Here is a 24809-nt window from a genome sequence, read left to right as displayed (position 1 = left end):
GAAAAACTGATGAATCTCAGCAAATAAGGCCAGCTCTGTGGTATTTTAACTTGCTTTTACTCTCATCCTCTTCTCCCAAATTAATGGTAGCCTTGAAAACCAACAGCCTCACAACCACAATAGCTGTGAAATACAGTAACCTAGCAACCGCTGTAGGGGGCAGAATAGGATTAGAACTTCCCAAAAGCCCTTTCCCAAAAGAATTGTCAATATTTGGCCTGTTGGGCAGTTCCTTGGAAGAGCTCTATTCTCAGGATTTATCTTTATTTGATCTGACTCAGAAAACACAATGTGTGAACTGCCCTATCCCTCGGGCATCTGTCAAAAACAACCAGTAGCAATTGTTCAACACTGCAGCTGCCTCAGGCAGCAATACCAGTTGGGGCTAACAAGAGGCTGATCAAAAATTTAAAAGGAAAAACTGGGGAATGAGATACCATGGGGGCCTTTGAAAAGCTCTGAAGTTTTCCAGGGAATCCTGAAGGTCATGCAAATATACAGGACTGTAAGTATGACAAGAGAAATGGTTCTAAAAGTTCACCTATGGCAGACACTGAGGCTGTGTACAAGCAGGAAGTGCTAGCTAAGACAGAGTTATAAAGTATCTGCCCAAAGTTAAAGGCATGCCTCAACAAACACACACAGAGCCTTTGACAAAGAGTGGAAGACCTTTGGGTTTAAGCACTTAAGGATATCTCTGCCCAAAATCATTAGCTGACCACTAAAGAAACTGCACAACTTCAGCGGCCACATACAAGAAAGAATAGACTTTAAAAGAATGAGATCAGGAAAATCACTAAACAAATAGCAACAGTAACAACAATTCTTTGGTATGTGTGTGTGGGAGGGGGGCAGGGTCTTATATTATTTAAATATAATTGCAACACTTTATATGTTCAATTTCAACAAAGAAATTATGAGACACATAAAGAAACACTAAAGTATGACTTAAAAAAAGATAAAGAAAAAAAGAACAGTGAATAAAACTGTCCCTCAACAAGCCCAGATGTTGGACTTCTTAGGCAAAGATTATAAATCAGCTATTGTAAATATGTTAACAAAAACTAATGCAACAGCATGGATGAATATTTTTTAAAAAATTTTTAATATTTTATTTATTATTGAGACAGAGAGAGACAGAGCATGAGCAGGGGACGGGCAGAGAGAGAGCAAGACACAGAATCTGAAGCAGGCTCCAGGCTCTGAGCTGTCAGCACAGAGCCCGACGCAGGGCTCAAACTCACAAACCATGAGATCATGACCTGAGTTGAAGTCGGACGCTTAACCGACTGAGCCACCCAGGCGCCCCCACAGCATGGATGAACACTGAAGACAGTATGCAATGCAAAAGACCAATTATGAAAAGATAAATACTAAAGGATTCTCCTTATAAGGTATATAGATTAGACAAAGTTACAGAAACAGAGAGGAGAATGGTAGTTGCCAGCGGCTAAGGGAGAAATGCAGAATAGCTATTTAATAAGCACAGAGTTTCAGTTTCTCAAGATGATAAAGCTCTAGATATTGGTTGCACAATAATGTGAATATACCTAACACTACTGAAATGTACACTTAAAAATGGCGAAGATGGCAAATTTTACCAAAACTAAAAAGCTAAAGGAAATCATGCCAAAAGAATTATAGGAAACTATGAGGATGATGCCTTAATAAAGAGAAAATATCAATAAAAAGACAGGAATTATATTAAAAAAAGGAGCAAATAGAAATATGGGAGTTGAAAAACATAGTAACAAACAAAAAATTCACTATGGGGGTTAAATGTAAATAGCAATTTCAACTGCAGAAATTAGAATCAATGAAGATAGGTCAACTGAGTTTATCCAGTCTGAGGTACGGAAAGAAAAAGGAATGCAAAGAAATGAACATTGCCTCAAAGATGTATTGGATGCTATACAGACTACCAACATACTCATAATGGTAGTCTGAGACAAAGAGAAGAAAGGGAAAGGGGCATAAAGCATATCTGAAAAAATAAAAGCCACCACTTTACCAAATCTGATGAAAACCGTTAATCTACCACATCTAGATAGGCTTATAGTGTGTGTGTATATATATATATATATATATACACACACACTATATATGTGTGTGTGTATATATATATATAATGTATATGTATGTATATATATGTATGTGTACATATATACATATATATATACATATGTATACGTGTATATATATATAAAACAGATACTAAGTAGACTCAGATCCTACATCCATCACAAACTGTCAAAAGCCAAAGCCAAAGGTTAATCATTTAAAGCAATAAAAGAAAATACTTCTTTCATGAAGTATAAGGGATCCTCCATAAGATTAACAGCTGACTTTGCATTAGAAACCATGAAGGAAGGAAAGCATTAAAACTACCCTCCAAAAATGAAGTAGAAGGGGTGTTTGAGTGGCTCAGTCAGTTAAGCTCCCAAATCTTGGTTTCAGCTCAGGCTATGATCTCACAACTTGTGAGATTGAGTCCTGGCATCAGTCAGCACAGAGTCTGCTTGGCACTCTCTCTCTCCCCCTCCCCTGCTCACTCTCTCTCTCTCAGAATAAACTTTAAAAAAAAAAAAATGGAGAAATTAAGGCATTCCCAGATAAAAAACACTGAGAGAATTTATAGCCAGCAGACCAGACTATAAGAAATGCTAAAGGCTAAATAAAGTAAAAGGACACTAAGCTGTAACCACAGAAACAAAGAACACCAGTGAAAATAATTACATTGGTAAATATAAGAGACGGTATAAACGTATTTTTTCTTTGTATTTCTGACCTCTTATTTGATTCAAAGGACTTCCAAACAATAATTACAGTTGTTTCTCATTATTCATGGTTTCTGCATTTGCAAATTCACCTAATACCTAGAATTTACTTATAACTCCAAAATTAATACTTTGTGGTACTTCTGTAGTCATTTGCAGACATACGACAACTCATGGTCCAAGGCATATGTTTCCAACTGAGGTCAAACAAAGTGATGCCCTGCCTTCTTGTTTCAGTTCTCATACTCTAAATAAGTATCATTCTTGCAGTCTATTTAGTGCCATGTTTTTTGCACCTCTATGCTTTTTGTTAGTGATTTTGCTGTTTAAAAGACTCCCAAAAGGAAGTATTGAAGTACTGTTTAGTAAGTGAAAGGCTGTGACAAGCCTTATGGACAAAATACATGTGTTAGATAAGCTTCATTTAGGCATGAGTTATAGTGTTGATGGTCATGAGTTCAATGTTAATTAATGAACAATATATATTATATAAGGCAACTTTAAATAGAAACACAGCTAAAACAAAGTTATGTATTGATTAACTGACAAACTGACTCTCAAAGAAGCCTATTTCTCCCAGGAGCAATAATTCAGTATTCACTAATTCAGTGTTTGCTACAATTTTACACAACATAACTATGGCAAGAATGAGAATCAACTCTATGGGATAGGCTTACAGTATATATAGATATATTTTATATGACAATAACTTCCCAAAGGAGGGCAGAAGGAAGGGGGACTTACTAAAGCTAAGTTTTTATATGTTATTTATATGTCAACTTGGGGAGTGTTTTTGGATGAACATTTAAATCAGTGAACTTTTTAAAAAATTTTTTTTGTTTATTTATTTTTGAGAGAGAGAGACAGAGAGACAGAGAGTGACAGGGGAAGGGGCAAGAGAGAGGGAAACACAGAATCTGAGCTATGAGCACAGAGCCCAATAGAGGGCTCAAACTCACAAACCATGAGATCATGACCTGAGCCAAAGTCAGGTGCTTAACCAACTGAGCCACCCAGGTGCCCCATACATCAGTGAACTTTGGCTAGACTGCCCTCCACCTTGTGGATGGGCTTCATCCAATCATTTGAAGGTCTGAATAGAACAAAAAGACTGGCATCCTTAAGCAAGAGAAAATTCTCCAGCAAACTGCTTTTGAACTTCATCTGCCCATCATTTCTCCTGGGTCTTGGGCCTGCCAGTCCATACCACAGATTTTGGAATTCCCAGACTCCATAACTACATAGGCTGATTCTTTATAGTAAATCTCTTTACATGGATATATCTAGATATCTATATATACACATACACACAGATATAGACAATCTATATCTAAGTCTTATCTCTATATATCCAATAGCAGGTAAAACTAGGAAAAGATCAACAAAAACATAGAAGACTTGACAATACTATAATCAATTAGACATAATAAACATCTAGAGAACAATCCATCCAACAGCAGCAGCAGTATACATATTCTTCTCAAGTGCACATGGAACATTCTCCAGGACAGACCATAAGCAAGGCTATTAAATAAACATCTAAATTTCAAGGATTGAAATCATACAAAGTATAATCTCTGACCACAATGTGATGAAATCAGAAATGAGTAAGAAAAAAATTTGGAAATTCACAAAAATATGAAATTAAACCCTAAATAACCAAAAGGTCAAAAAGAAATCACAAGAAGAGTTGGAAAATATTTTGGGATAAATAAAAACAAAAATGTAACTTACTACTAAAACTTGAGATGCAGATAAAGTGTTGCTTATAAAAATATTCACAGCTGTAAAAGCTATGTTTAAAAAATTCAAATCAATAACCTAACATTCCACCTTAAGAAAGTAGAAAAAGAATTGCAAACTGAACCCAAAGCAAGCAGAAGGAAGAATATAATAAAATTAAAGCAAATAAACTAAACAGTAAAGACAAAAACAATTAAGAAAATCAAAACATCAAAACTTTGTTCTTTGAATAGTTCAACAGAATTGACAAACATGTAGCCATAGTGACTATGGAACCATATTGACTACAGGGAGAACACTCAAATTACTAAAATCAGGAATGACTCAGTTCACACTGCTATCACCCTTACAGAAATGAAAAATATATGTGTATACTATGAACAACAGTACACCAACAAATTTGGTAACATAAGTGAAATGGAAAAATTCCTAGGAAGATACAAACTATTGAAAGTAATTTGTATCAAGAATTAATAGAAAATCTGAACAGATCTTGACATTTCTATTAAATATTATACTAGAGGTTCTAGCCAGGGCAATTCGGGGGAAAAATGTATCTCTAGGCATTCAAACTGGAAAGAAGTAAAAATATCTCTACTTGCACATTATATGATCTGTATATGGAAAAACCTAAGGAATCCACAGAAAAAAATATTAGAACTAATAAAGAAGTTCTGAAAGGTTACAGGATAAAAGACTAATATACAAAAATCAACTGTATTTCTTTATATAAGCAATGAACAATTTGAAAAAGAAATGAAAAAAAGTTCAATTTCCAATAGTATCAAAAAGAATAAAACATTTAAGAATAAGTTTAACAAAAGAACTGTAAGACTTATATACTCAAAACCCCAAAACATTGTTAAAATAAATTAAAGAAGACCTAAGTAAATAGGAAGACTCCTATGTTTGTGGATTAGAAGAATTACTATTAATATGGCAATACTCCCTAAAGGGATCTATAGATCCAATGCAATCCCTATCAAAATTCTAGTTGCCTTTTTTGTAGAAAGTGATAACCTGATTTGAAAACTCATATGGAAATACAAAGGACCCACTATGGCTAAGCAATCTTGAAAAACAACAAATCTGGAAGATTCACACTTCCTGATTTTAACAGCTTCTACAAAATTAAAGTAAGCAAGATTATGTGATACTGGCATAAGGACAGAAATATAGATCAATGGAATAGATTTGGAAGACCAGAAATAAACACCTGCATTTACAATCAATTGATTTTCAGTAAGGGTGAGAATACCATTCTATGGAAAAAGAAAAGTGTTCAATAAGTGGTGCTTGGGACAACTGGATATCCACATGCAAAAGAAGGAAGCTGAATCTCTGTTTTACACCATATATAAACATTAGGTCAAAATCAACTGTAGATCTAAATGCAAGAACTAAAACTGTGAAACTCTTAAGAGAAAATGTTAAGAATAAATTCTCATAAAAAAAAATTCTTATGACCTTGGATTAAATGGCTTCTTAGATATACCATCAAAACCACAAACAACGAAGGAAAAATATAGATAATTTAGACATTATCAAAATTAAAAAATTTTGTGCTTCAATGAACACCATCAAAAAAGTGGTAAGAAAGCCCCCAAAACTGGTGAAAATATCTGCAAATCCTATACCTGAGAAGGAACTTGTATCTAGAATATGTAAAGAATTTAACAGAAAAAGACAAATAACCCAGTTAAAAATGGGCAAAGGATTTGAATAGATATTTCTATAAAGAAGATATACAAATGGCCAATAAATACATGAAAAGATGCTCAACTTTATTAGTAATTAGGGAAATAATAAAAATCACAATTAACTATAGCTTCACACCTACTAAACAAATGGATGGCTAAAATAAAAACAATGGATAATAACAAGTATTGATGTAGATGCAGAGAAATTAGAACTTTCAAACACAGTGAAAAACTAAAATGGTATGGTCACTTTGGAAAATAGTTGGTAAGTTTCTCAAAGTGTTAAATACAGAATTTCCATATGACCCAGCAACTCCACTCCCAGATAACAAGAGAACTGAAAACCTATTATACACACAAACTTGCACATAAATGATTACAGCAGCATTATACATAACAACCAAAGGTAGGAACAACCCAAATGTCTATTGACTGCTGAATATGTAAAATGTACCATGCTAATGCAAGATGTTAAAAAAGAGAAAACTGGGGTAGGGAGGGTAAAAGGTTATATGAGACTCTCGGTACTTTTCACTCAATTGTGCTATAAACCTAAAACTGTTATAAAAAAAAGAAAGAAAGAAAAAGAAAAGAAGAGGGGAAGGCTATTAATTTAAAAAAAAGAAATAATATAAAAGTCAAAAATGGTTTCTGATCAAAATAATGTAAAAAATGAAATCACTTAAAGTAACCAGGTAGTGAGATAAGGATGTGGTGGATTACTGTGTATTATTTCATTTTGATTTACTAAAGGGAGGAATAATATATCCTATTTCATGTATGATACTGATAGAGAACCCGAGATGTGTGATTTTTTTTAACTTAAAAGTATCACACGTAGTATAAAAAACAGAATAAATGCCTTCTGAACAAAGTGTCCATATAGTTAATAACATAATTCAAAGAAAGTAACTAGGACTCCTTAAAAAGGGTACAGAAAACAACTAAACAATGAGATGACAAAAGGCTCCAAACCTGAGTTAGATAATAATACAAAAAAAGCCTACTGAATATTAGAGACTTCCAGATAGTATCAAAAGGTAATCTAAAATTTGATTATATGAAATACTAATAAAACATAATACTACAAGGTTAAAAGTTAAAAGACAGAAAAAGCTATGCCTGATATATATTAACAAAAAAGGAAGGAAGAACTGTACAAATATTAGTAACCCAAGTAGAAACTGAAGTTAGGAACCATGAATGGAACAAAGGGCTGTGCCTAGATAGCAGAAAATATCCATAATGATGATATAAACAAATGAATACTCTTAAAATGTAATTTAAAAAATTCATTAGAAATTACAAAATGAAACTGACAAAAACTATAGTGGGTAAGTTTAATGTATATCTTAATGTGCAGAAAAAAGACCTAAACCTAGAGAATAGCAATCTTATAACACTTACACACATATAACTGTTATAACATTGCTGTTCTTTAGGTGTATGTATAGTATGTGCAAACACATATGCATGCTTATACAAATATACACTTCATCATGGATATACATATATACATTTCAAAGGTCAGTATGTTACAAATAAACTGTCTTTCCTAAAATCTACAGAATATTTATGAAAATGGATCCTCAATAAACTCTAAAATTTGAAAAAATGAAGTTGCATACTTGGGCAATATATTATACATCAAAATTATAATAAAAACATAAAAATTTAGAAATGTTAAAACAATAATCTTTTAAACTCTTAAAAAAATTTTTTTAATGTTTTTATTTATTTTTGAGACAGAGAGAGAGACAGCATGAGTGGGAGAGGCTCCAGGCTCTGGGCTGTCAGCAAAGAGCCCAACGCGGGGCTTGAACTCACAAGCCATGAAATCATTGCCCTGAGTTGAAATTGGACACTTAACTGACTGAGCCACCCAGGTGCCCCAAATCTTTTAAACTCTTGAGTCAAAGTGAAAGTCAACATTCTAACTACAGGCTGTTTAGAATAGTAGGTTTTACAATACAGAGAGCCTGACTCCCTCTAGCAGAAATAATAATGGACCTTTCTCTGAAAATACCAACTGTTCGAAGAAATATGATCTATAGGTCCTGAAATTTGAGGAACCCATTCCAAACTTCTCACCATGTGGTAAAGCTTACAAGGTGTCACCTTGCATGTGCACACAAAACTTTTAATAATCTTAATGTTATACATTATATATACAAAAGGACAACCAAGAATCATCAAAGATTGGAGGAAAGCCCTAACATAAAATACAGGGACCAAACAAACAAAATTAAAGGCTGAAAGAGAAAGGGACTAGAATAAATGAATGTAGGATATGATGTCAACACACAAAATATAAATTGTACTTTTTATTAATACTAGCAATAATCAGAAATTGAAATAAAAAAATAAGCAAGAATTATGAAATAATTTGGGATAAATATGACAAAGTACAATATGCATGTGCTGAAAGTGCTAAAACGCTGCTGGAAAGTAAGGGAGACCTAAAAAAAATGGAGAGATATGCAATGGACGAGAAGGCATGATATTTTTAAGATGACAATTCTCCCCAAATGAAGTACAAATTGAAATGAAATGTCAATTAAAATCCCAGTAAAATATGAGCACTGTTTTATAGCAAAGATTCTAAAATTTATATGGAAATGCAAAGCATCTAGAATAGCCAAAGTTTTTCTGGAAAAGAAAAGCAAAGTTGGAGAACTAACACTATAGAATTTCAAGACCTATTATAAAGCAACAGTAATCAACTTGGTATGGAGGGTACTAGCATAAGCATACATTGATGGGACAGCATAGAGAACTCAGAAATATAAAACACAGCCAGACAATCTATCAACTAAGATTTGACAAAGGTATCTAGGGCAATTCAAATGAGAAAAAGATACTTCTTTCAACAAATAGTACTGGAACAATTAAGTACCCATATGTGAAATGGGACAAAAAAACAAAAAACAAAAAACAAACCTAAGAAAAGAAATGGAAATTTGACCTTTACACCACACACTGAATACAAAAACTCACTGAGCATGGGCCACAGACCCAAATGTTAGAGCCAAAAATATAAAACTTCTAGAAGAAAACACGAGAAAATCTGTGTGACCTTGGTTTAGTAAAGATTTATTAATTACAATGCAAAAGAAAACACACACACAAGAATCAATGAACTGAACTTTGAAAAACAAACAAAAAGCTTTTTGGGCTCTCTTCCAAAGACATTGTTACTAAAATATTTGAAGAGGGGCCCCTGGGTGGCTCAGTCAGTTAAGCATGACCTTTGGCTCAGGTCACGATCTTGTGGTTTGTGAGTTTGAGCCTTGCATCAGGCTCTGTGCTGACAGCTCAGAGATTGGAGCCTGCTTTGGATTCTATGTCTCCTTCTCTCTCTGCCCCTCCCTCTCTCTCTCTCTCTCAAAAATAAATAAACATTAATAAAATAAAATATTTGGAGAAAATATCTGAAAAATATGTAACTGACAAACGAAATCTGTCTAGAACACATAAGGAATTCTTACAACTCAATAATAAAAAGACAACTCAAAAGAAAAAAAAAAGCTAGACATTTTACAAAAAAATACAGGATACAGGCAAATATCACATACAAAGTTGCTCAACATATCATTAATCATTAAGGAAATGCAGATTAAAACCACAATGAGATAATACAATACACCTACCAGAATGATTAAAATTAAAAAACTTACTGCATGTCAAATACTGACAAAAATGTGGAACTGGAACTCTTATACACTAGTAGGAGAAATGTAAAATGGTACAACCATCATTTTGGAAAACAATTTGGCAGTTTCTTAAAAAGTTAAGCAGACACCTACCATTTGACCAAGCTATCCACTCAATAGGTATTTATCAAAGAAAAACAGAAGTATACATCCATAGAAAGACTTGTACATAAGTATTCACAATAGCTTTATTTGTAATAGCGAAAACTTGAAAAATCCAAATGCTGATCAAAAAGGTTTATGGGTATACCAACTGTTTTTCTCTTGGTGTTTTCAAAGTTTTCTATTTTGTCTTTCAGGATTGTTATTATGATATCTATCTATGGATTTCTTTGTGCTTATTTTACATGGAAATTTATCAAGCTTCACAAATGTGTAGATTTATGTTTTTCATCACATTTGGGAAGTTTTCATCCATTATTCCCTCAAAAACTTTTTCTGCTCCTATCTTCCCTGTCCTGTTCAATTAGGCGTACATTGTTGTGCTTAACAGTATCCCACATTTCCCTGTTCATTTTAGTCACTTTGTTTTCCTGTTCTTCAGACTGCATAATTTCTAGCAACTGATCTTCAAATTCAAAGATCTACCAGTTCTAATCTACTGTTGATGCCCTCTAGTGAATTTTTTGTTTCAGAAGTAGAACTTCTATGTCTAATACCTTGATTATAATTATGGTTTCATGATTAATACACATATCAAAATTAAGCTATACATTTTAAATACACCCACTTTACTGTATGTAATTATACCTCATTGACACTGTAAAAAATTAATAAAATATATTTAAATAATAATTTTTAAATAGGGTCAGCTGCTTTAGTTTAATCAGAGGCAAACAGCTTACATCTCACTATGAATGCCTATTTCTACTTCTGTCTTAAAATTGCCCAAAGCTGATCAAACATTTTTAGAACATTCAAATTTCATTTATTTCTTTTTTGGCAAAAGAGGATCATTAATATAAAAGAGAGGTCTCTAAATTTGTAAATATTGCCTATTCATATAAAAAATAAGAATATATAATCGATTTAATACTGGTAAAATGTTTCCCCAAATGAACAGGATATTTTGAAAAGTACTTGCTCCTGAAAACCTGGTATATAAAAACTAAACCCAACTCATCATTATTTCTTAATTTATTAGTCAAATTACTATTTCCCAACAATTTGCTGCCTATACTTCTCTCAGGTGGTTTTTTCCTTTTCTTAGTTTACTACTGAATCCAGTAGTAGGGTCCTTGCCAAGACACATAGCCAGGATTTGGGCCACAGGTTTGTCTAATGATCCCCTCATAGAGCATCCCTGAGGATGGCCAAGAGAGGAAAAGAAAGTCTTGGTGATTATCAAGTCACAAATTCATAACAATAATTCCCTCAACCCACTCCAAAATTAATTTTCAGGTAAACTTGACTACACAATCTAATCACCACCAAACTCTACTAACAAGAGTGTTAAATAGGGTAGAAATGAGAAACAGTAATTTTGGTTGCAAATATAGCTAAGGGCTGGAGGGCTGTGGACAGTCAGGTGGCAGCTTGTACATGTGTATGTGCTTGGGGGAGAGTGGGTGGGTAACAAGACAAAAAATGGGAGCAGGGTATAAAAAGAAAAATGCTAACATAGACATCAAGACATTTTTGTGTAACTTGCAAGTATGCCTTGGGCGCTGGTGACAGGGTTTGCCAGCACTAAAAAGAAATGATTAGTAGGTTTCCCTAATGTAGCTTAGTTTAATCATTAAATGGCAGTATCCCTCTTAATCAGAGACAGTAAAGAGGAAATGAAAGCTGAAAAAGGTGTCTTCAGCCACACCTCTCTGATAACATCAGTATTTAAGACATCTTTTACTCTGGTGGGTCTTAGAATTTACATTGTAAATACAGCATGTGATGAGATAAAAAATTAAGGTAACATCCAGAACCTCAAAATTTTCCTTAATAAAAGGAAAGTCCCTCTCCTTGAAATTCTTTGACAATAGTTGTAGAGCTTAGATTAGAAGACCCTAGGTCTGCTGTATCCAAGTAGTAAATCTACTAAACTCACTCTAATTACTAAATGGATCTAATTCTAATTAAGAATGTCAGTTTTAAAAAAAAGTTTATTATGTCTAGATTAGGGACTTTTCCACTTTGGGGATTCTATCTATCTATCTATCTATCTATCTATCTATTCAGAACTGTAAATACTGTTTATATAGAAAACTGGTAAAGTATCCATGCATTTTGTTAGCCCATTCACATTAAAAGTGTATTTCGGAAATACACATATATTTTATAACAAAGTCTGGATCTTGCATCAATTATAAATATGATTGTACCTACCTGATAAGAATTCTATAATTTTCTTTTGAGTCTAGTAATTACATAAAAGGACTTTCCTTGTATCTGACATTTTAATACTATTCAACAACAGACCTGTCCAAATTCTGTCTACCAACATTTGCTTATCAATTAGTTACATCTGTTTTTTATTCTTCCAATAAATTTTCAAGAGGCTATCTAAATTTTGAGTAAATATTCCTTTGTTGACAACAGTAACTGGAAATAGGCATCTCCACCATGAATAAATATGAAGCTGAGAAGAATCTATAGACAGAAAAAGTATATTCTTTAATTTATTTAGAGTAACCACTCTATACTTATGTTCTTTATATCTAATATATACAGGCAGAATACAAATTAGCTATAAAATAATCTCATATGACTATATCTTATAAATAATATCTAGAAATCATTTCATTAAAGAGTAGGCTTTCTATGTGGGAAGATAAATCATACTCCTGGTATTTCCGGTTTCTCAGTAACATTCTACTTTAAATACAAGGTGTTTCTTTTTTTCATTTAGGTGGGTCTAAAGGTGATGGAAACAGAAAGTCGTTTTCAAACTGGACATAGATGAAACTGAGTGGACATCAAATTAAAATAACATGTATAGAGTACTTTACGGTTTCCAGAGCACTTTTACATATAACTCATTTAATTGTTTCAACAACCTCTGTGATAGAAGATGTTTCCACCAAGGACTGGGGCACGTGGGAGGGAGAAGGACATCAGGTACCAATATACTCATTTCTTCTGTATATGTATCTTGCTTCACCCTATGGAATCCTAGTCTCGGGGTGCCTGGGTGGCTCAGTCGTCTAAATGTCCCATTCTTGATCTCAGCTCAGGTCATGATCTCGTGGTCATGTGATATCAAGCCCCCAGTTGGGCTCCATGCTCAGCATGAAGCCTGCTTGGGATTTTCTCTCTCTTCCTCTCTCTGCCCCTCCTCTGCTTGTATTCGGTCTCTCTCAAAATAAATTAAAAAAAAACAACAAAAAAGAACCCCAGTCTGTAAGGAACTGATGTTACTCATAACTAAACTACAGTATAAGTATGTGATCCCAGGTATCATTTACTTTGAGGTATCATTTGAGGCTTTAACATTTTTATTTGGAATATTAATAAAGCAATTGCCAAAAAAGTGAATACCAACTTCTATATCAGACAAAGAAATATCACTATGCCAGCTTCTTATCAAAGGTCATCTCAATCCAACAAATGTTACTAAATCATTACAAAGCACTACGGTGAAGAACTAAAACACGCTGTGTAATAAATAGACAGGGATTAATTATCTCCTACTACTTGTGAAGCTGTCTTTTGGTGGATTTGTTTTAGGACTCCCACAAACAGTATACTGAGAAACCCAAGTATCAGAGAAATACTCTCAAATTCTTTTCAAAAGGGTAACTATAACTGTCTAATGAGAGAGTCGGTCAGATTACCTGAAAAATGTGCCAATATAAATTAAACTGAAAGTCTAAAGTAATCATCTAAGAAGCCACTAAAACCTTCAATAATGTTCACTATTTTTTTTTTAATTTTTTTTAACGTTTTATTTATTTTTGAGACAGAGAGAGACAGAGCATGAACGGGGGAGGGGCAGAGAGAGAGGGAGACACAGAATCGGAAGCAGGCTCCAGGCTCTGAGCCATCAGCCCAGAGCCCGACGCGGGGCTCGAACTCACGGACCGCGAGATCGTGACCTGAGCTGAAGTCGGCCGCTTAACTGACTGAGCCACCCAGGCGCCCCAATAATGTTCACTATTTTATTGTTTGTAGTACTAAGGGGTAAACCAGTCATTGAGTCAGAACTGTTCTACAATAAAAATAGGCAAAACCAAACCAAGTGAAACTCTTATCTCCAAGTTCTGTGGCTTTTAAATATGGCAACTGTACTTTTTATGGTCCAAACAGGACCCACTTCTGAGACCAGAAGAGAGTGCAATTGATAACTAGGCATAAAATGGGATTGTCCCAGGCAAACCAGAATGTATGGTCTCCCTGCTTACAAGAAACATCTCCCAGGGTCATCCTGTTCTAAGAAGATTACAAAAACAAAAACCAAAAAAGGAAACAGGAAGCCAGAAGGAATTCAAAGCAAGGAAATAAACAAAAAAACCAAACTCACAAAGCACGTTTTTCCTCAATTCTACAAATCAGTTCGAATAGTAATATTTTACTTAAACCAGGGTAAGGACTGGGGGAGCAGAGGTAGTAAACTAAGGAGGACTGGTTAAATTACATTTATGAAGCAGTCAGGTCCCAGATCCCTTCCCCCATCCCAGGAAAACCTGGAAGTTTATTTTCTTAAGAACATAAAACAGCTGTTCCCTGCCCAGGTGACCCTGGGCACAGCTGAGCGGAGTATGTACTCTACTGAAAATAACAGTTTAGGTGAATGCATACATCCAGGATGCTGAATGCAGTGACAGTCCCCACTTTCTCCCCACTGCTTATTTCCCAGGAAACTGGCAGCCAAGCCTTAATTCTAAAGGCAAGAGACTTAGGGAGCCCTCTCTGAGAAATTCGACCTAAAGTTACTGACATAAGAGATTCTTCAACCAAATGGCCCAGCCGACCCTATTGTGAAACTGAGTCAATAAACCGTCCTCAGATTCCAATCAGCATTCTGTTCCTCACTACTAAATACAAACAAACACAAATTGCCAGACATCTAACAGAAGACTCTAATATAAAAGACAGAGACCAAAAAACAAAACAAAACAAAACAAAACAAAACAAAACAAAACAACATATATAACAAATAGATAAAAGCGGCTTATAGAAAAAGAAAAAGAAAAAAATCTAGTAGGGTATTTCTCACAGAGATAAGAGGACATATTACATCCATGTAATGAGAGCAAGATACTATAAAAAGAACAAGCAGAGAAGTTAAGAAAAAGATCTTTGAAATAATAACCTCATAGAAGGATTACTAGATAAAGCTAAGAAAGTCTTCATAAAAAAATACAGCAAAAAACAAAAAAGATGACTAACAGAAAAGATAAGAAGATTAAAGATCTCAAACCCAATTGATAGGCGTTCCCCCCAAAAAATGAAGAAAAAAATCAAGAGAATTCAAGAAAATTTTACAGAAATAAAGGACAGGATTTTCCAATTCAAAGAATCTTCAGTCAAATGCTCTACCCCTGAGCTATACCCCCTCCAATTCAAAGAATCTTCAAAGCATCAGCAAAAATAGAGAAAAAGAGACTGATGCCAAGGCAGATTACTGTAAAATTTCAGAAAAATGGGATAAAAAGTAGATCTTAAAAATTTTCAGAGTAAAACAAGTCACAAAAGACAAGACCAGAAGGCTTTGGTCTTATCAACTGCAACACAGGAAACTGGAATACAATGGAGAAATGTCTTCAAAATATTGCAGGAAAATTATGTCTAACTAGAATGCAAACTACCAATCAAGGATGAGGGAAACATATTTTCAGATATACAAAGTCTAAAAACATCTCCCACCCATGCAAGCTTTCTCAGGAAACTTCTGGGAGATTAACACCAAGAAAGTGAGAGAATAAAGCAAGAAAGCAGAAGGCATGGAATATAGGAAACAAGAAATTCAACATGGTGGGAAGTGAAGGGCGATCTGAACAAGACAGCTAGGTTCCAGATGTGGACAACGACTAGCTCAGACTGGAGGAGTGAAGAAGATAAAACAGACATAACACTTGGAAAGTGTCTCCAAGTCTTGAAAGGAGACTTAACACAACTGCTGGAAGTAAACAGAATAAACAAGACAATTATTAACCTACAAAGATTTTTTAAAAAATGTACAGGAAAATAAAAAGGAGGGGCAGGAGAAGAAAAGTGATCAGTTTACCATTTATCACATGGCTCAGCTGTGAAAAGCACTTACATACTTGTAATAATGTTAAGTATTTGACAGTGACATAACAAAATCAGGATACAATTTAGATTGGGAGACTGGGAGTATAAAAATGATATAGTAGGGGTGGAGGGAAGAAAGCAAGAAAAACCCTCATCTCCTATAGAGGGTAATCAACAAATGATGTCAGAAACTGTATATGGTCTAATTAACTAAAAGTTAAAGAGGTCAAAGTGTAGAAGCGGAAATGGGGGATCCCCAGGGAGAAGACAACTTGCTTGCTGTGTTATGTAATAATCTTATAGAATTACTGGTCTCTAAACAAAAAGCATGTATAAAATTTAAAATATTTGGTAAAAAGAAAAGAGAAAAAAGAAATGACAATTATTAGAAAAAGAAGAAATCTCTAAGACACTTCAATTTAGATATTAATTTGCTTTCAGATTTTAGTCCATATAACATTTTTTCCCATGACTACACTCCTATCAATGTATATGCTACTGAATACAATTATCTGCTCTCAGATAACTGTGGTGATCACAGACCAGGAAGTTTCTGTATCTTACCTCAAGCAGAGCTGCTGCAGGATCACCCTGCAGACTTTTTCCTAGTTTGTCCACCTCATCTAATAGGAACACTGGATTGTTAACCCCAACAGTCTTCAAGCCATTGATTATACGACCAGGCATACTGCCAACGTAGGTACGCCTATAGAAAGCAGACAGCAAGTTAACAAGACATCAGGAGGCAAGAGGAGTATCATTTAGAAATCAAAACTCAGGCCTGGGAAAAAGTCATTTAGTTATCACAGTAACACAGCAAAGAGGTACTATATATTTAAAAAGTTCTTTGATACAACCAGGAAATTCAACATGGCGGGAAGTGAAGGGTGATCTGAACAAGACAGCTAGGTTCATTCAATTCTTGAACTGAATTCAAGATACAGCCAATGCTGGCTGTAAGTTACCCATAATACTGGAAGAATTGTAGCTTGTTTCTGCCATTTAGTGAAACTGAAAAACATTATACTTAAGCATATGATTGTGATTCTTACTTTTCAGGATTTCAAAATGTCCAAAGGAGCCTCCCACACTCCCTCAACACAGGCATCTTTTTACACATTGAAATGGTTGTCCCAGGGCTAGTGAAAACATCATCATCTTCATGAAGGAAATCAGAATTGGTTCAAATGGCCACTCAAAACGTAGACCAAAAAGAAGAAAGAAAAATTCCCAATTCTTTTATTTTCAGAAGCAATAGTCTGTAATTATAGTAAGATATGGGGTCAATAGTATGTATATCAAAATTCCATTAATTCTGGCCTTTTGAATAAAACTGTGTTCATCCTATATACACTGTTATGCCCAAGTTCAGCCAGATATTTTGTTATCCATTAAAGTATTAGAGGCTCCTTTATTATATTTGAACAAGAATCATCTACATAATTGTGACAGATGTAGAGGGCGGCATGAATAAAAACAAATATGTTTGTCAAACTGAAAAATGTGCCTTGTTTACAAAGCCAGCAAAACTTTAAGTAGCAATTTACCAATTTTAATTATAACCCTGTTGCCTAGGCCATGTGCAAAGCAGATGCTGTTTGTGAAAAGGCATAAAAGGGTGACTGCCTACAAGAAACTAATCAACGGTAAGTGTAACAGCAACAGTTATCTTATGATCTGCACAAAGCCGATTCCTGGAGCAGGCCTAAGTTTTACCACATGACTGGTATAAAGCAGGACAGAATAAATACAGTGACCTTTGAAAAGACAAGAAAGCCTTAACCATATCGTGGGAATGCCTTACATGGAGGGAGGGTGACCGAGGCCCTGGAACCAAATACAATAAACACTGTCCTGTTACAATAAGGAGTTGGCACATTCAAGATTTCAGAATGGGATACAGGAAGGACAAGACTCAAAATTAATAAAAGCCTCTCAAATTATTTCTTTAGAGAACTTATGAATTTGCCAGTATCCTGTGAATAAGTAGGTAAGGAAAATTAAAACAAAACAAAACACAAAGCCTCTAAGGGTCAATTTTACTGCATCAATGTCTTTCTTTCCCGTAATGTTTTTGACAGGTAGATTTCAAAAACAGGTACTAATGACCTAAAGTCATGGAGAGAAAAATAATATTTTAAGCAGGGACCTTTCTAAAGAAGCGGAAATATGGACACTAGTCCATAAACAACTTCTCCTAAACCTTCCATTGCTTTCCAGAGCCTACAGCATAAAGCCAAACTCCTCTGTCTGGAATTCAAGGCTCTTCACAATGCAGTCCCCACCAGCCTTCCTAACTTGCTGCCATAATGCTCTTGCATTATCCACAATTACAATCCTATTATACTCCTTATGTTTTTTAACTTTTGTTAATATGGTACCTTCCTGCCCTGAATACTCTTTCTTCGTATGTAAATCCAGGAATTCTAAAAAAACTTTTCCTGACCACCTCTCACAAAGTGATCTTTCCAATAATGCAACATCTACAGCATTTACTGGCCCTACAATTCATCTGATGCAGTTACAACTTAGTTTCTGGGTACCTCCTCTAGAGAGCCAGTGAGCACTCTGATACAGACAGTGTGTCTTATTACAGAGTAGATCCCCTGGATATAGAGCTATCAGACTGTTCCCTAAACAGAAGCTTGTTTTTCCTATTTATTTGATGACATCAGGTCAACCATGCCAGCACCCGAAGTATCACCACTGCGAAGGCCATACAAGTCTTTGAATACTGCTTTGAACAAATAACTTGATCTAAGTCTCAGTTTCCTCATCTGGAAAATGGACATAGTAACTGCCAACCTCATAGATTATATGATTATGAAAGCATAACAGGTAAAGCACACAGTGTAGTGCCTGGCACACAGTAAGCTTTCAAAAGATGTTCATTGTTGTTCACATCTTTCATAGCACCAAGCATACTCAATCCCCTTAGTGTTCCTCAATCACAGGTGACGACATCCCCCGAATATGTAACACTAGTCTACAGGTCAAACAAAGAAGAGAACCATTACAGAGGGCCGATCAGCTGTGGAAAATATCTATAATGTGCTACATCCTTTACCAGAAGGTATGATAGCATGCAATTCACTGACTAAAGATACAGAATATACTTTGAATAAACCTCTGGAGTATGAATCAGATGGTGGAAAGTGCAGCAATACACAAAACAAAAATGTTCTCTTTCAACATCACCCAATATAAATCACTACTTTTTTTTTTTACATTTTTTTGTTATTTATTTATTTTTGAGAGAGAGAGAGAGAGAGAGAGAGAGAACATGAGTGAGCAAGGGACACAGAGAGAGGGAGAGAGAATCCCAAGCAGGCTCCACATTATTAGTGCAGAGCCTGAAGCAGGGCTCAAGCTCACCTGAAACGGGGCTCAAGTTCACGAACTGTAAGATTATAACCTAAGCTGAAGTTGGATGCCTAACCGACTGAACCACCCAGGTGCCCCTATAACCACTTTTAAAAAACAAATTAGCATACCAAAATATCCTCCTGAGAAACCACATAAGTAGGAGATTAATGAAATTAATACTCTTTTACAAACTATTAACTTTTTTGAGGGCAAAATACATACTTTGCCATGTCCTTCCTCATGAAACAACATCTAGGAAGCAACATAGCACAATACAGGTAAGTTTGCAAAGAATGTATCTCTTCAATTACTTACTATTCAGCCTAAATACATGATTATGTAGAAGTTTTTTTTTTTTAATTGAAGTACATGAGTTAATTTTAAAAATACATGAATTATATTTTTCTTGTGATTGGTATAGGCAGTTCACAGGTTTATAAGGATTAGCATATGAAATACACAAAACCAAGTATCTACATGGTTCAAAAATTTAAGTTGCAAGATCAGCATTTGTCATGTTCCAAAATATAGTCTGGTTAATGCTTCAAAAAACTACAGACAATATCCTCTATTTATAGGAGCTCCATGGTAAATCAATTACTTTACTACTCTGTGCCTGGACATCTTCAAATCTTAAGCCAAAAGGCTGGTCAGCCTGTCACTGCCACTAACAGTTTCTAAACATCAGGAATAGGAGTGCCTGGATGGCTTGGTTGAGCATCCAACTTCAGCTCAGGTCATGATGTCAAAGCTCGTGAGTTCGAGCCCTGCGTCAGGCTCTGTGAGCCTGCTTTGGATTCTGTGTCTCTGTCTCTCTCAAAAATAAATAAACATTAAAACATTACTCACCTCTTTCCTGATACTTAAAGAAGGGGGGGGAAACAGTCATTTTACCATCACCTTTTCACACCTACTCAATTAAAGAGCTCTAATGGGTTACGATGCAAACTACTGAAGTGACATTTACAAAGAATCTGTAATATAAAAATTGTATATTGTAATATTAAGTCAAAAGAGTAGGATTAGAATTGCTTTTTAGAAACATGGCAAAAGCTGCCCATTGAAAAGTCTGGCAGGAAATAAAATGTTAACAGTGATAATCTTTGTATGGTAAAAAAACAAAAAAACAAAAATACATGAGAATTTTTTTCCTTTTTAAAAACTATTTCTAAATTTTCTACCAAGGGTGTATATATATATCTCTCCAACTGGGAGTAATAAGCCTTAAAAGAGATCCTAATGATTTCAAAAGAAGAACAGTCTTTAATATAGCATATCTAAACAAATCAAATTGTTATTCTTCCAGCAGTCGTTCCTAAATCTTTTCGTGCACTCATTTGTATGGATGCACTCACTTAAAGGACCACAAGACTTACAAAATATAATTATGTTTTAATCTTACCTGAATTCACAAAGCATTTAGAGAGCCATGTTTGGCACTGTGCTATACAGCATAGAGTGATAAAAAGGAGAATAAGATATACTAAAAACCCTACTGTAAAGAGCTTATACTTGTTCCATATTTATGTCTTATCTCTACAGCAACATACTGCATATGCCAGAGGCCTATATTATTTAATCATAAAAGAAAACAATAGACAGTAAGTGGTCAGTTTAGAGAAGAGTAAGATCATAACTGCACCTATATTAATGGAGAAATCCTTGAATTGGGGCCTGAAAATGAAACTAAATTTTAAAGAGGCAAAGAAGAGCTACATGCAAATACAGGTTATAAAGAGTATAGTGAGCAAACCATACATGTCTGGCATACTATGCTAAAAATACATTAAAGGCTTGCTGCTTTGGTTATTTTCCCCTTGTGGAGACTAACAATGAAATAGCTAATTTATTTAAAACATCACCATTTCTGGGGCGCCTGGGTGGTTCAGTCAGTTAAGCATCTGACTCTTGATTTTGGCTCAGGTCATTATCTCATGGATTTGTGAGTTGGAGCCCACACTGGGCTCCATGCTGACAGAGTGGAGCTTGCTTGGGATTCTCTCTCCCTGTCTCTTTGCCCCTCCCCCGCTCTCTCCTTTTCTCTTTCTCTCTCTCTAAATAAACTTAAAAAAAATGTTTATACACACAAAAATGTATCGATGTGGAAAGCAAAAGATTATTTTGTTCTCATCCTGTTTGAGCCAAAGATTCCTTGCAGTGATATAATTTTATTATCTGAACAAACAGCTGGCATACTACTTCCAAAGAGTTACTATCAACAATAACTTGTGACACAGCAATAAGCATATTTCACCAAGAAACAACTTATGAAAAATGATTATGGAAACATGATTTCATAAAACTTCATCCTAAAAGAAGTTGTTTTATTTAATTTCTATGAACTGATTTAAATTCTTTAAAAATGTAATATTTAAAAATATTAAGTTGTAAAAACTGATAGGAACAGAGCTTCCTAAAAGTGGACAGAAAAGTCCCAATGGAGACAGACCCAAATGAGAAATGTAGAGAAGACTGAAAAGCTGCATTAATAAACCTGACTCTTCTTTCTTTAAGGCACTCAAAATTAACAGGAACAAAAACAATGCGTCAATGTAAAATCAGATCACTATTTTTCAAGTTTAAGATTTAAATGTGAATCAAGTCTTTCTTCCCATCTCTCACTTCATTACCATTGAACTCTAAAAACCACATCTTTGTTTTTTAAGATCAATTCCTAACTTACTAGCACCTTCCTTCACATAAACAGGTATTTCTAGTAAAAGGAGGGAGTTCCAAGCATGGGAAAATAGAAAAAGTGAGTGACAAAATCAAGAGCACAGCAAGGAAGATAATATAAAGCAGCTCTGTTTTTCCTTGGCTATTTTAAGACTGCAGAACAGTGGTGCCTACTCAGAGGCTGAGGAAAAACAAAACTTTGCATGAACTCTAATTGTGAGCATGTGACCAATACTTAAATGGCAAGACCTGGGTGTTTCCAAAATGCTTCAACTGTTACATGGAACCACTTGTTCCCACGAACTCCACCCCATGGTTGTGCTATTAGCTACTGTTCTTCCTCCTCTCCTATTCACCTCCAATTCATAGCTCTGAACTAAGCCCATACTCTGCTCTCAATCTCTGCTCACCTTAACCCCACTCTCCACCTACTTCCAAATGGGTTTTCAAATAAATATTTTCTCCAGGCTTTGATAATTTGGGAAGGTAAACGGGTAATAAGGCCCCAGTAGCACAAGGACAGGTTGCTGTAGTGTTTAATGAAACATCTGGTACAGTGATGGCTAGGGAGTACTTAGTAGCAGCCATAGTAGAATGATTCATAGACTAAACCACATCCCTTTTATTTGGCAATGATCACAGCCTCTGTGCATACGATACATTTCTAGAAAGCTTTATTTACACATATTTTTTTTAGGCAAATACATAACCTCATTTTACAAAAGACTCACAGTAAGTTCAGTTTTCTTAATGATAGCTACACATGTGAAAGTATACTCATTGAACAAATTTTGTATCTATCAATATCAGTAAAGACTGAAAACAGAGTTCTGCTTAAAACCAACAATGTTCACACAAAATGGTGAGAACTGTGACTTTATATACTGCCCACTAACACACATCACAGAAATACATTTTCCCACAATTCTGCTACATAAATTAAATAATAGGGGCGCCTGGGTGGCTCAGTCGGTTAAGCGTCCGACTTCAGCTCAGGTCACGATCTCGCGGTCAGTGAGTTCGAGCCCCGCGTCAGGCTCTGGGCTGATGGCCTGGAGCCTGCTTCCGGTTCTGTGTCTCCCTCTCTCTCTGCCCCTCCCCCGTTCATGCTCTGCCTCTCTCTGTCTCAAAAATAAATAAACGTTAAAAAAAAAAATTAAAAAAAAATTAAATAATAATGCTAAGAATAGGATATTTTAAGTACTATTTAAAAATCAAATTGGGGTACCTGGGTGGCTCAGTTGGTTAAGTGTCCGACTCTTGATTTCGGCTAATTCGTGGTATAGAGCTCCACATTGGGCTCAGCATGGAGCTGACAGCGTGGAGCCTGCTTGGAATTCTCTCTCTCTCTCTCTCTCTCTCTCTCTCTCTCTCTCTCTCTTTCTCTTTCTCCTCCTCCCCTACTTATGCTCTCCCTCTCTCTCTCAAAAATAAATAAACTTTTAAAAAATCAGATTGAATTTTATAAAAACTCATTGAAGCTATTAAATGTAAACTTGTCCTCCTGAGAATTTAAAAGTAAATAATAATTAAAGCTATTTTTTATTGAATGCTCACTGTGTGTCAGGCACTGAGTAAGTGCTTTCTAAGCCTTACTGAATAAGCAATACTAATGTGGCAAGAAACAGGACAAATTGCCCACAGGTCATGTGCTCATGACATTAATTCCATAAATTCCTCTCTAAATTCCATCAAATGCTTACACAATACAGTGCTACAGATACTAAAAAAAAGGAAAGAAACTAAAAAAACTTTGAATGCATGAATCAAGTCACTTGAGTGGGAAATATCTCCCCAAACCTCTCTAGTTAAAATAAAAAAATTCAAGTCCTAGATTCAGTTTCTCCAAGATTGGTAGAAGGTGCCACCAATGTCTTTACAAAAGCAAACTACAGCCTCTAGTGGCACATGTGAGAATAAGCAAGTCTAGGTGACAAAAGTATTGTTTGAAATTGCCAGAAAGAATGACCCAGATCAATTCCCTGATCTAATCTGCAGCCCTCATTGCTTATTTATTAAAATCTTGGAATGATTTTTCTTTAATGCATAAAAATTGTAAGTCAGAGAAAAAGAATCACTTTTCATGGAAAAGTTTCTAAAAGTGTTTTCCACCCTCCCCTAATGCCAATGATCTCGTGAATAAGACAAATGGAAAACAAGACATTATAAAAAGCATCATATTCTTTTTCCCCTACAATCCAAGTTTAATCCATATTCACCAAACTGTAAATATGCATTTAAATTACCCTTGGCCATTGGCAGTTGTTCACTGCCTGCACTGGCATGCTTTTCAAAGCCTTCATTTATAATTTAGATTGCTTTAACAACTTCAAGACTGATGGTATGACCTTGAGGAGAGAAGTTTTATCTTCAGTTTAATAACTTTCTATTGGAAGTTGAGCAGATTCTTCAAAAAAAATTTGGGGAGGGGGGTACCTGGGCGGCTCAGTCGGTTAAGCGTCCAACTTTGGCTCAGATCATGATCTTGCAGTTTGTGAGTTTGAGCCCCACAATGGGCTCTGTACCAAGAGCTCGGAGCCTGGAGCCTGCTTCAGATTCTGTATCTCCCTCTCTCTCTGCCCCTCCCCTGCTTGCACTCTGTCTCTCAAAAATAAATAAAAAATTTAAAAAACTTTTTTTTTAAATTGAGGTATCACTGATGT

General features: G+C 35.1%; 1 protein-coding gene across 2 annotated transcripts in view; it reads right to left on the bottom strand.

Moving 5' to 3' along the window:
- Nucleotides 1-24809, bottom strand: part of LONP2 (lon peptidase 2, peroxisomal) — a 102365-nt gene that overhangs the window by 52022 nt on the left and 25534 nt on the right. For both annotated transcript variants that reach the window (XM_042969176.1, XM_042969177.1), the window contains exon 8: nt 16669-16810. In XM_042969176.1, coding sequence (XP_042825110.1) covers nt 16669-16810 — 142 coding nt within the window. The remainder of the gene's footprint in view (nt 1-16668; nt 16811-24809) is intronic.

The sequence above is a fragment of the Panthera tigris genome, chromosome E2, assembly GCF_018350195.1.
Source record: "Panthera tigris isolate Pti1 chromosome E2, P.tigris_Pti1_mat1.1, whole genome shotgun sequence".
Lineage (NCBI taxonomy): Eukaryota > Metazoa > Chordata > Mammalia > Carnivora > Felidae > Panthera > Panthera tigris.
Note: the sequence above shows the minus strand (reverse complement) of the source record. Positions and strands in the feature narration are given on the sequence as shown.